This window comes from Spermophilus citellus, assembly GCF_964194105.1.
Source record: "Spermophilus citellus genome assembly, chromosome: 11".
NCBI lineage: Eukaryota > Metazoa > Chordata > Mammalia > Rodentia > Sciuridae > Spermophilus > Spermophilus citellus.
This window is the reverse complement of record NC_138192.1, coordinates 107,549,973-107,562,347: the sequence shown is the minus strand read 5'-3', so window position 1 is coordinate 107,562,347 and position 12,375 is coordinate 107,549,973. Positions and strand designations below refer to the sequence as shown.

At 35.8% G+C, this 12,375-nt stretch overlaps 1 protein-coding gene across 1 annotated transcript in view; it reads left to right on the top strand.

Annotated features, from left to right (window-relative positions):
• Positions 1–9,686: 9,686 nt before the first annotated feature.
• The window catches only part of DYTN (dystrotelin), a gene marked incomplete at both ends in the record, with an annotated part of 75,869 nt that continues 73,180 nt past the window's right edge, over positions 9,687–12,375 (top strand). Inside the window, 1 exon segment of the mRNA XM_081261739.1 lies at positions 9,687–9,885. Within this exon segment, the coding sequence (XP_081117865.1) occupies positions 9,687–9,885 (199 nt within the window).

Here is a 12,375-nt window from a genome sequence, read left to right as displayed (position 1 = left end):
ATAGAATGAAGAGAGGAAAAAATGAAAAACTAATAAAAACCATAGCCTACTTGATGTATTTTTTAAATTTTTACATCTTTTGTTTTTCTTTCTTGTACATACTCTAAAGGCAAAGCTGCAGAACTATAACAGATTCGATTAGACCAAAATGAAGTTATTTGGTACTGCAACAAATATAAAAAGACCTGTGAATATCAGTATTTAAGAAAGAATAATTTTGAAGAATTTATTTCAGTCTTAGATAATATTATTCTAGGCAATTAAATAAAACTGATAGAACAAAATGTCAAGAGTTCAATCATTTTGTGGTACCTGTATCCGTTACTATGTTTATTATTGCATTTTCTCAAATAGTTTGGTGTCAAATATTGTTTTCTTAAATAACATTTAAACAGTTGTCAATCATTGCATCTTTGCTTGTATATCCTCCTGAGAGAATCAAGGAGACCACTTATTTATTAACTTGATCTTCCTTTTCTAAAAAAATACTTGAACTGAGACAAATGAATGAGTAAGTTTGTGTCTGAGTGAACTAAAAAAGACCACAAAATTCTACCTATGAGATCTTCAGGGCTGGTCAGGTTTGGTACCTCCAGACCTGGCTATGTGCTGTGCTCTCTGGGATTTGCTTGAGATGAGTGTCTTTGCAACAAATTGTATTTTTGTCTTTAACTTCAATTGAATAGGTTTTTATTTTTGACACCAGATATGGCTTTAATAAGCTGAATTTTGAAGGAAAAGCATAGACTTTGACTATAAAATTGCATGCTTGAAATAAAAAAATTGTCATTAAAAATTTCTAACAGGGCTGGGGATGTGGCTCAAGCGGTAGCGCGCTTGCCTGGCATGCGTGCAGCCCGGGTTCAATCCTCAGCTCCACATACAAACAAAGATGTTGTGTTCACCGAAAAACTAAAAAAAATAAATATTAAGAATTCTCTCTCTCTCTCTCTCTCTCTCCCCCTCTCTCTCTCCCTCTCTTTAAAAAAAAAAATCTAACAAATGCCAGGTAGAAACTTTTGAAGTCCAGGACTCTTATTATAAAAGACTGAAGTTGTCTGTGCTTTTCCTGTACTTTTGAACAGCTCTTAAGGTCCAGATTGCTTTCTGAAAATCAGGAGACGTTCACATGCCTCTATATTGTTTCTATACCAGCATATAGTGAAATGGATAATTTCAAAACTATGACTGATTTTTGCTTGTCTTTAAGGTTAGCACTTGATTTGATGTTATTGTGAAGAAAACTTTAATGTCTGTGTTAAGGACATCAGTCTGTGCCCTAATCTACTCTCACTTCCCCTGCCTTTCTTTGTGGACTCCTTAGCCAAAGTAGTGTGGCCGCAAAGAACAATAATTGAATGAATTCTCTACACATAGCTGCAGAACTTTTTCATGGTAAAAGTGAGCTAGGTTAAAAAATGTGATTCAGACCAAGAAGCCAAAGAAAAGCTTCCTGTTCCATTTTCTTTGAACCAGTTATGTGAATCACAGAGCACTCAGGATAAGGTGGAAAAACTGAAACAGAATATAACCATGAACACACATTACCTCTCACCACAGTGGCCCTGCTACTTAGAGACATTTTTCCCAATAGTTGTTAAGTTCGAACCAATAAGATAATGTTTTTTTCTGCAATTGATGGATATCAAACTAGAGAGAGACAGGCAATTTTGTCCTCTTGCAACACATTCATCCCAATCCTCAGCATTCTGTACTTTCCAGCATAAATATGAACTATTTTTTTTTCAGAGTAGAAATTTGAAGTTTATTAAAGGACAGCAGAAAAGACTTCTCCCGGAGGAAGAAGGGGACCCAAGAGGTGGAATCCCAAATATGAACTATTATATAGCATGCGCTAGGAGAGACTCCCATATGCAAATGGAACAACTTGACCTTAATCACTACATCTGCTACAACACCCTTGTCCCAAATTAATATAAAATATTACTCTGGGAGAAGAGTATTCATGTTTGTTATTTATTTAAAAATAATGACAGTGCCATCTCAAAAATAATTTTCAGGGAGATTTTAGTTTTTTGACTCTTACACTGATTCTCAGAGTAGTCTGTTACCAATTTGGGAAACATCTGGTTTCTCCACTAGAAATAACTTACTTAAGTGTGAGATTATTTTTAAAAATTCTGTTATTAAAATTGACATGGTACAGGCATGAGGAAGGGATATTTGGTAGAAAAATTAGTGCATGATTTGGGGAAAGGTGGTGTGTGTAAAACAATTATTGGTCACTGAAAAATGAGTTAAGTGTATATAAATCCTTGTGACTTTAGCAGTTATCAGTTGCTCCTCCCACATCCCTGCCCTATCATCTTAACTAAAGAACTCTGATTTTGTTGGGATGAGCCTAATACTAGGGAATAAATATTGATACATCTAATTTAGTCCCTATTTGACAGTGATTGGTCTAGGGACAGGCATGTTATCCAGTTTTGGACAATGACACATAAAGAGTAGTCTTTTGAAGACCTGTATGCAAGATATAGGTCCTCCCTGCTTCCTTCCTTCCTGCTTAAAATGATATCCTACTGTATTAGAGGTTTTATTTTTTATTTATTTATTTTTTTACTCCTGTGAACAATTTTAGAAGAAGAAAAGTCTATTTGGAATCTCATGGATTCAGAGGTCTTAGTTCCATAGGCAGCAGGCTCCTTTCCTTGGGGCTTGAGGTGAGGCAGAACATCATGGCAGAAGAGTATGGTGGAAGGAAGTGGCTTCAGACCTGGCCACGGGAAGCAGAGAGAGACTTCAAAATATGCAAAATTTATGTCCCAAAGGCATGTCCCCAGGCCCACCTCCTTCAGCTGCACCCTACCAGTTCTCAGTTACCACTCAATCAATCCCTACTGGAATTGATTCACTGATTACATCAAAACTCTCATAACCCAATCATTTCACCTTTAAACTCTGATGCATTATCTCACACTTGAGCTTTTAGGGGACACCTAATATATAAACCATAACAATCCAAGTTGGACAAATGATATGTGCAAAGGCAAGGAAGCAGCAAATCTGAATCTTATAAAATTGAGCATGGACTACAGTGGATGGTATTAAAACCCTAAAAGAATTTACTGGTATGTTTCGAGAATTCTGTGGTCAGAAAGTGAAATCCAGACTACAATATCTGGGGTGAAATTAAGGATAAAATGAGTTAGGGAGTGGTTGATTTAGAGGGTGACTGCCTACAGCCTAGGGCAGTGGTTGCCAAAGTATGATCCCCAGAACAGCAGCATCATTATTTCCTGACAACATGTTAAAAATGCAAATTCTCAGGCCCCCCCTAAACCTGCTGAATTGCAAGCCCTAGGTATCATAAACCCAGCTATCTGTCTTAACAGTTGGTTCTGATTTATTCGGTCCTACTGGTCTAGGAGTGAAGTAGGTTGATGGCAGCAGATATTCTGGCTAGAATTGGGGAGAATATTAAAAATATGAGTTAATGCAGGTTAATCCAATCAGTGAATTAATCCAGATAGGGATTAACTGAATGGTAATGAAAAGCAGGTTAAGATGTGGCTGGAGGAGGTGGGTCATTGGGGACGTGCCTTTGGGGCTTATATTTTATCTCTGGCAAGTGGAGTGTCTCTCTGCTTCCCAGCACCATGTTCCCACTTGCCTTCCTCCACCGCTCTCTTCGTGTGTTGTTCTGCCTCACCTCAGGCCCTAAGGAATGGAGTCAGCCATCTCTGGACTGAGACCTCTGAAGCATGTGAGCCCCCAAATAAAATAAGTCCTTTGGTCACAGCAGTGAAAAAGCTGACTAAAACAGAGTGTCCCAAAATCTATGTCCCTGGAGTCTTTTTAGGTCTGACACTATGGAGCAGTCTTTTCTCGATTGGCCAAATCATTACTTCTTTCTCTTTATTTCATGGAGATGAAACATATAAATTATAAGACTCCAAGAGACAGAAGTAGGATATATCACTTTCCCCTCCTCTACTTCCTGTTACAAGTATGAAACTTTTGTTTGCCCCTCTGCTGGCCTTAAAGTAAGCATCTTAACTCCAAAATGATCCTGATCCAGAGATGAATGCTTACTCAGTCTGCAGAGGACAGAGAAAGGTTACCCAAGCTTGCAGCTGAGCTTCTGGAAGCAAACTAGTAACCCTCCCAACAGTGAGCAGCTGCTCTGCCCTCAGACTAATTTTTTTTTCTGGGCAGAAATTATGAGCTCACAGAGATCACTAATCATAAATCTCTCATTTCACTGGTACAAAGAAGCATGGCTTGTATATAAACGAGCCATAATCAAGGATTTTGCAGAGTGTGCACAATCTCCTCCCTCCTTGTAGGCATGCTGCCTATCTCTGGAAAAGAGGTCACAAATCCAAGTGCATCATGCTCAAGAACAACATGCAAGCATCACACTCAAATCAAACTTCATCCACACACAAAATTACCTCCATGTTTGCAAAATCATAAGACAAGCTCTCAGTCTTTCCTTTGATTTAGATGTGGTTTCCTGTGTTGCAAGATTGGTCCCCAATGTGGCAATGTTAAGAGATGGTGAGACGGTTAGGAATTGAAGCCTAGTGGGAGGTCAGTTGGGGGTGCTGCCCCAGAAGGGATTGAGATAGTTCTCATGGGAACCTGTTAGTTTTCTAAAGAGGGTTGTTATAAAAAGAGCAAGTCTGGCCTCTCCTCCCACTCTGGCTTCCTGTCTTGCCATGTGCTCGCTCCCTCTTGCACAGGGTCACACTGTGATGCCATCTGCCTTAATATGATGCAGCAAGGAAGGCCCTAGCTAGAGCTGGCACCATGCTATTTGGACTTTTTTTTTTAACAATGAGCTAAATAAACCTCTTTTATTTTTAAAGAACCCATCTTCAAGGGGTTTGTTACACTAATAGAAAATGGACTAGTACAATTGTCATGCTTTCTTGACCTATCTGCTACATTTGACATGGAAATTAGGAAGCTTTTAAAAACAGCAAAGAAGCTAGCCAGAATGAGCACAAGAGAGATATAGGATGGGTTTGGAGAAAAAGGCAGATCATGGACAGTTTTATTAAGCCTGGGTTAGTAATTTGGATTTTGAAGCTATGAGCAAGTGCTTATGAAGATTAGAGGAAAGTAAGAGTAGATAAAAGCATGCACAGGGAAACTGGTGGTATCCCAAGCAGGGGATGCTGGGTGCCCAGATCAGGGAGGTGGCAATGGGAATAGAAAGAGGGAGAAAATTTGAGAAATATTTTATAAGAAGCCTTTATAGGATTTGAAGACAGAATAAATGTAGTAAGGAGATCAAATACAAAAGAGAAAAAAAGATTACCTGGTTTTGATTTGAACAACTGGGTGAATGGTGGTGCCTCTTCCAGAAATTTGGATGAAGGAAACAGATGTGAAGATTATATAGAACATCAGTAACATGTCAAATTTAACATCTAAATTGAGGTGCCAGGTTATCAATGAATGTACAGTTTAGACAAATAGCCAGGTCTAGAATTATCAATTTGTGAATTAGTTGCTTATAGGTAATTAAGAGACCTACATACTGTATAACATACACAGGAAGGAAAGGGGAAGGAAGGAAGCCAAAGACTTATTCTTTAGGTACTCTAGTAATATAAAAATTCTGATCTAGAAAGAGAAGCCAATGAAAGAAACTCAGAAGAAATAGCCTTCAGGTTGGAAAGAAGATAAATATTATGCAAATAAACAAATATATCAATAGTTTTGGAAGCCAGGATAATCAATATTAAAGAAGGATAAAACAAAATAGGGAAAGGAAAGCAAGAACCCTTGGTTTCGGATTATTGGATTGGAATTTAAGATATCACAATGAACTTATAAAGGGGCCTAGCAAACAGTGGTATCCCCATAACAATGAACACACTTAGCACACAGATTTGAGATTCAACAAACATTCCCCACATAAAAAGGAGGGTAGGTAGAGAAATTACTGATTCTAGGACAGGAAAAGTATGTAAGTCTGGAATATCTTGTTGAGTCAGAAAATAAGAAAATGTCAAAAAGAAAAAAAAAATGGAATGAGAAATACCTAAAACCACAAACACAGCTTGAAAGGATAACACCTTAACCAAGTGTACAAAGCTAATATCATGTAGTAATTAGATAACCTGAGAGCCTGTGTCTTCTGATATAAGGCACTGAGAAGAATAAAACATCCTGTAGGGTGTCCATACCCTGTTCCATGTACAAATTGAAAATAATTATGGGGAAACAGCATACAACCCAATTTGAGACATTCATTACAAAATAAATTGACCCATACTATTAAAAAATGTCAATGTTATAATAAACAAAGAAAGATTAGGAAATTGTTCCAAATTATAGGGGACTAAAGATATACAAAAGCTAAAGAAAATGTGTAATTCTGGATTGGATCATGGATCGGGAAAAATATGCTATAAAAGACACTATTTGCAAAATTTGAATAATATCCATTGGATAATAGTAATGTTTAAAGTTAAATTTCCTGATTTTAAAAATTATACTGTGGCTATATAAGGGAATCTGCTTGTCCTTCAGAAGCATTTAAGAGTAAAGGCATAAAATTTCTGTAACTTACTCTCAAATGGTTAAGGAAAAAAAAGTCTGTGTGTGAATGTGGATGTGTGTATTTATACAATAACAGTTTGTGAATTTGGATGGAGAGTATATAGGACTTCTTTGTCATGTTCTTCCAACTGTTATGTATTTTAAAGTTGCCAAACCAAAAGTTTAGTAAGAAAAAGCTAAGAGAAAGGCAGAGAAATATACTTTGGATTTAGCAATATATAGGTCACTGATGATTCTGATACATAGTTTTAGAAGCTCAGCCATGAAATCATGGCCTCTGACATCTTTCTAACTAAATATTTTACAATATTTGTCCTACTGTGAGTTAAATTTTTAATTATATTTTCTAACTGGATCATTGGTATATTTTTAATGTTTTTTATTCCACAAACTGTGACCAATGCCATGAAATAAGAAACAGAAGATATAAAACAACAGGAAACAAATAAAACTATGATTATTTACAAGTCATACACCTAGTAAATACCCCAAAACACATTTGGTATAGTTTAGAATAAATAAATCTTCAGTAAAACAGAGAAAACAGTGATGATGATAATAATAATGCCATTTTTGCCAAGGAAATAAAAGACTTGTACACTGAAAATACAAAACACTGATGAAAGAAATTAAAAAAGATACAAATAAATGGAAAGATTTAGTGTTCATGGATTGGAAGAATTAATACATGGTTAAACTATCCATACTACCCCAAGTGACCTATAGATGCAATATAATCTCAATCAAACTTCTAATAACATTTTTTTTGCAGAAATAGAAAAAATAATCCTAAATATGTATGAAACCATAAAAGACTATGCATATCCAAAGCAATCTTAAACAAAAGCAGAGGTAGCTCACTGCCTGACTTTCAAATACACTACAGCACTATAGGAATTGAAACAGCACATGCTGCCATAAAGCCAGACACACAGACCCATGGAGCAAAAGAGAGAGCCCAGAAGGAAATCCCCATACTCATGGCCAATTGGCTTTTGACCAAGCTGCCAAGAACATGCCATAGGGAAAGTGCAGTGTTTGGGCTATTGGGACAACTGGATAGCCACATACACAGCAATGAGATTAGACCCTGTCTCTCACCATAGACAAAAACCAACTCAAAATGAATTAAAGATATAAGTCCTGAAACTAAAACTACTAGGTGAAAACACAGGGGGAAAGTTCCATGGCATTGGTTTGGGCAACGACTTTTTTTTTTTTTTTTTTTATATATGACTTCTAAAGCAAAGGCAACAAAAGCAAAAATAGACAAACAGGGTTATAATAGTCTCAGAGGAAACAATCAGCAGAGGGCAGAGACAACCTACAGAATGAGAGAAAACTATTTATAAACCATACATCTGATAAGAAGTTTATTTCCAAAATACATAGGAGCTCAAATGACTGAAGAGCAAGCAAACAACCTGATTTAAAAATAGGCAGTTGGGCTAGGCATGGTGGTATAGGCCTGTAATCCCAGAGACTCAGGATTGCAAATTCAAGATCAACCTGGGCAATCTGTCTCAAAATAAAAATTTAGAAGGACTGGGGGTGTAGTTTAGGGGTAGAGCACTCCTGAGTTAAATCTCCAGTAATACACACACACATACACATACTCGCACACACATGCATACAAACATACACACAAGCATACACACACAGAGATAGGCAAATGACCTCAATAGACATTTCTTAAAAGAAGACATACAAACATTTATAAAAAATTGCTAAATATCATTAATTGTTAGGTAAATGCAAATTAAAACCACACTGAACTACTATATAACACCTGCTAGAATGGCTACTATCAAAAAGAAAAAGAAAACAAATCTTAATGAAAAGGAAGCTTTTCACACTGAGACTGTAAATTAAAAAACAGTATGGAGGTTTCTTGAATTTTTAAAAATAAAACTAGCATATGAACAGCATTTAAACTACTGGGTATATTTCCAAAGAACATGAAATACATTTTGAAGATATATCTGTAGATAGAGATACTACACAAGAATCAAATGTTAATCAATGGATGAATGTACAAAGCAAATATAATACATATACACAATGGAATACTTTTAGATCCCAAAAAGAAGGAGATCCTATCATTGCAAGAACATGGATGAACATGAAGGATGTTGTGTAAACTAAAATAAGACAAGCACAGCAAGAAAAATTCTGCATGATCTCATTTATATGTGGAATTGAAAAAAGTTAAACTCAGAAGCAAAGAGTAGAATGGGTAGTTACCAGGGGCTGGGATGGGGGAGTGGTTGGGAAGATATTGGTCAAAGTATACACAATTTCAGCTAGAAAAGAGGAATAAATTCAAGGAACCTATTTATAATAGATTTAAATCACCTGGTGATCATCAGCTGATAACAATGTGTTATATTTTTGAACATCATTAAGAGTAGATTTTGTTCTCACCACAAAAAATGAGGATGTGAGATAATGCATACATTAATTAGTTCCACTGAGCACCCCACAATGTGTACTATCTTATGACATCATATTGTACCAATAAAAATTACCAATTAATTTTTTAAAATAATTATCAAATTCCTTTACAATATCAACTGAAATTATCACTTGATTTCCCTTTTTGGACCTATCAATACATTACATTATGTTATCAATTCTCAAATGTCAAGCATCCTTGCTTTTGTCCCTAGAATAAATCCGACTCAATTGGGTTGGTATTTTAGTTGGTCTTTTAATGTATGGTTTCTAGGAATTGTTTAGGAATCTGTTATGTATATTATAAATAACATTGGCCCACAATTTTTATGAAAATATTATGAACTAGAGAGAAATTACAATGCTTTATTTCAGCATTGTGTTGTGCTGGCTTCATAACAATTTTCATAGCTTAAGAATCTGTGTATTTTAAAGCTAAAAGGCTTGACACAGGGAGTTATCTGGGCTCAGAACATTATATTTTTAATTCATTTGAGATATCTTCCTTGGTATTGGTTTTCTATTTTTTCTTAAGTTAATTTTAGCCATTTAAATTTTCCTCTGAAATTGTTCATCACATATGTAAATATATACATAAAATTATCCTGGCATTTGCATAAGGGGCTACCTACATATTTTTAGGTATAATGTATCAAGGCTACACTTTCTCTCTCAGAAGTTATGATCTTAACATGTTCACGTGTAATGATCCATCAGAGCGTGAACAAAACACTGGCAGCCTCAAACAACAGTACCCATGCACAATAAGGACAGTGGCCCAGTTTCTGGCTGGTGTGGAATTTGTATGTCTAAACCAGGCCAAGTGGAGATTGCAAAGAAAGATTGAACCCTATTCCTCCCGGCTTCCTCAAGGTGGAGCTGTTTCAGAAGGTAAAGACTCAATTACCAGTGACAGTAGGACCATGTTAGAAAAAAACGCCACCTTATCAGTCATTTTGGAGGCAAAATTATAATAACTGTTTTATTTGTAATCCTGAGGAGAAGAGGGAAGGTCAAGAGTGGAGAGAGGAGGGGATGTTTTAATGTGACTACATTCATCAGAACTTGAACCAGAGGATGCAACAGTAACAATAAGTTTCCAGTTAACAAAAGTAAGTGAAACAAGTCTTTAGATCTTTTCTCTAAACCTGTCCCAAGTTCAGCCAGGCTAAAAGCTCAGGGCTAGCAATTGTCCATTTGCCCAAGTTACATTTCATTGTATCCTAGTTCATTCTATATTTAAATATTTAGAACACTTGTCTGTTTAATTATGTTATTTAATTGGAACTCTTTTTTGGATATTGATATTTTTATTTGAGAAATTAACCATTTTCAAAGTTTCAAAATCCATTCTTCATAAATTCAACATTTTTCATGGGGATAATCTTAGATCAAGCCCTTGTGAGATTTAATTGGAACTTTGGACAACTTTTTAAATTTTTTTAAGCAAGATTCTACAACTGACCCATATCCCCAACCCCCCTGGTATAAGATTCTTGACTCACAGAATTAGTCAGTGCTAGAGCTTTGCTCAAATCTGAACATGGCAGCATTCAAAAAAAAAAAAAAAAAAAAAACTTTCAAACCTCCTTCTATGGCCCATACCTCAGATGTTATGGTATGTCTTGATTCAGTTACAACGGAATCTAAAACTTCTAAATGTTATTTCAACTTTGAGTCTGCAGCATTCAACCAGATGTAGATTTTTGTACAAAATATATTTGCTCTCCTCCTAGATTTTTGTCTTATCTGTTCACAGGAGGTCAGTATGATTGGCATAAATGATCAATCGTTTTCCCCTCCACTTGATCCTATTCTTGCCCCATTACTCATCAATTTTCATTTGTAAAATGTCCCAAGTTTCTGTTTTTAAGAGGCCAACAGTGTGATGCTAATACTTTTCAAGAAGAAAATAGTAAATTGAGTGTCCTTCAACTTCATACACATTGTTTAAGGTGATTTTCTTTTTTTTTTACATTTTTTATATCTTTGTTTTATTTATTTTTAGGTCGTGCTGAAGTTCGAACCCAGTGCCCCACCCATATTAGGCAAGTGCTCAACCACTGAGCCACAAGCCCAGCCCCATTCAAGGTGATTTTCGTTATGGGACATTCTAGAGTGGATTTGTATCCACTTAGAGCTGTTTTAAGCATATTAGTTGGGACCATGTATTGCTCATGGAGTATAATATCTCATCTGGAGGTTCAAATGTTTTTGAAAGATAAAGCAAAATTGATTCCCTACCTCTTCAGAAGCCTGAAAATGTTAATGGTAAAGTTCTGATATGTTAGGTTCATGTGATGCCCTTTTCAAAAATTCTAGTAGAGTTAGAAAATGTTATTTTTTTAATGTGAACTATTTTAGAAATAAGACATTTTGGGTTATACTCAAAACTTAAGAGAGAATGTAATTATCCTTTTGAAGACTTGTCTATTTAGAACCTTTTATAAATGTGAAATCATACCTCTGTATTTTTGAAGAAATTAATACAATGAGTTAGATTCCATTCATATGTAACTCTTTTCTGGATTTGTTTGTAACGTTGCTGTTACCTGAAATACAGAGATGGTAACCCCTGCTCTCAACAACACCCAGAACATGTTTTATTTTCCTCTCCTACAAAGCACACTAAAACAGAAATGGCCCTTTGAAACAGAGATGTACAGGTGGCCTTAAATTATTCAAGATCTCTATTACTAATGAATGCACTTGAGCAAGACTTTATAAATAGTGCAACCTCACACATCACAGTTTTGCATGCAACTGTTGGGACTGTCAGAACAACAACAACAAAAAAAAAACTCTACATGGAAAGACCACATCTGAGTCTGCAATTACCCAGCTTTTCCCTCTTTCAGAACTGCTGAGTCATTTATGCAGAAAGTTTGACTCAAATGCTTCCCCAGGAAAACTAAGAAAGGTAAGGACATGGCAGAGCCATCTCCAGCTATACTGACTGGACCGGGGGTTGACCCTTCTGTGCCACCTGGAGATCTCAGGAAGCAACCAGAGAGTATTTGTATTCCAAGGACAGTGCTGACCTTATTTCTTTTGCTGCAACTTTTCAAAACAGATCATACCTAAGTATATTTGGAAACTACCTAGATTTTGGCAATCTCTGATTTCTACTATTGCTATCATATTTTTAGAAAAGTAATGTAATCAGTTTTTGCTTTAGTTTCTCTCCATGTAAAATAATATTTATATACCCAAATAATTTGTTCATTCATTCATTGGTTCATTGGAGAGAGAATACTGTTTAAATTTAATTATTGTGTAGCTTTTTGGGAGGGTGGGTACCAACTTTTAAAAACCAGTTTTCAAATATGATGTCAACAAATGCAATGTCATTTTCTTGGAAAGGCTTTCTTGTAGAATAAC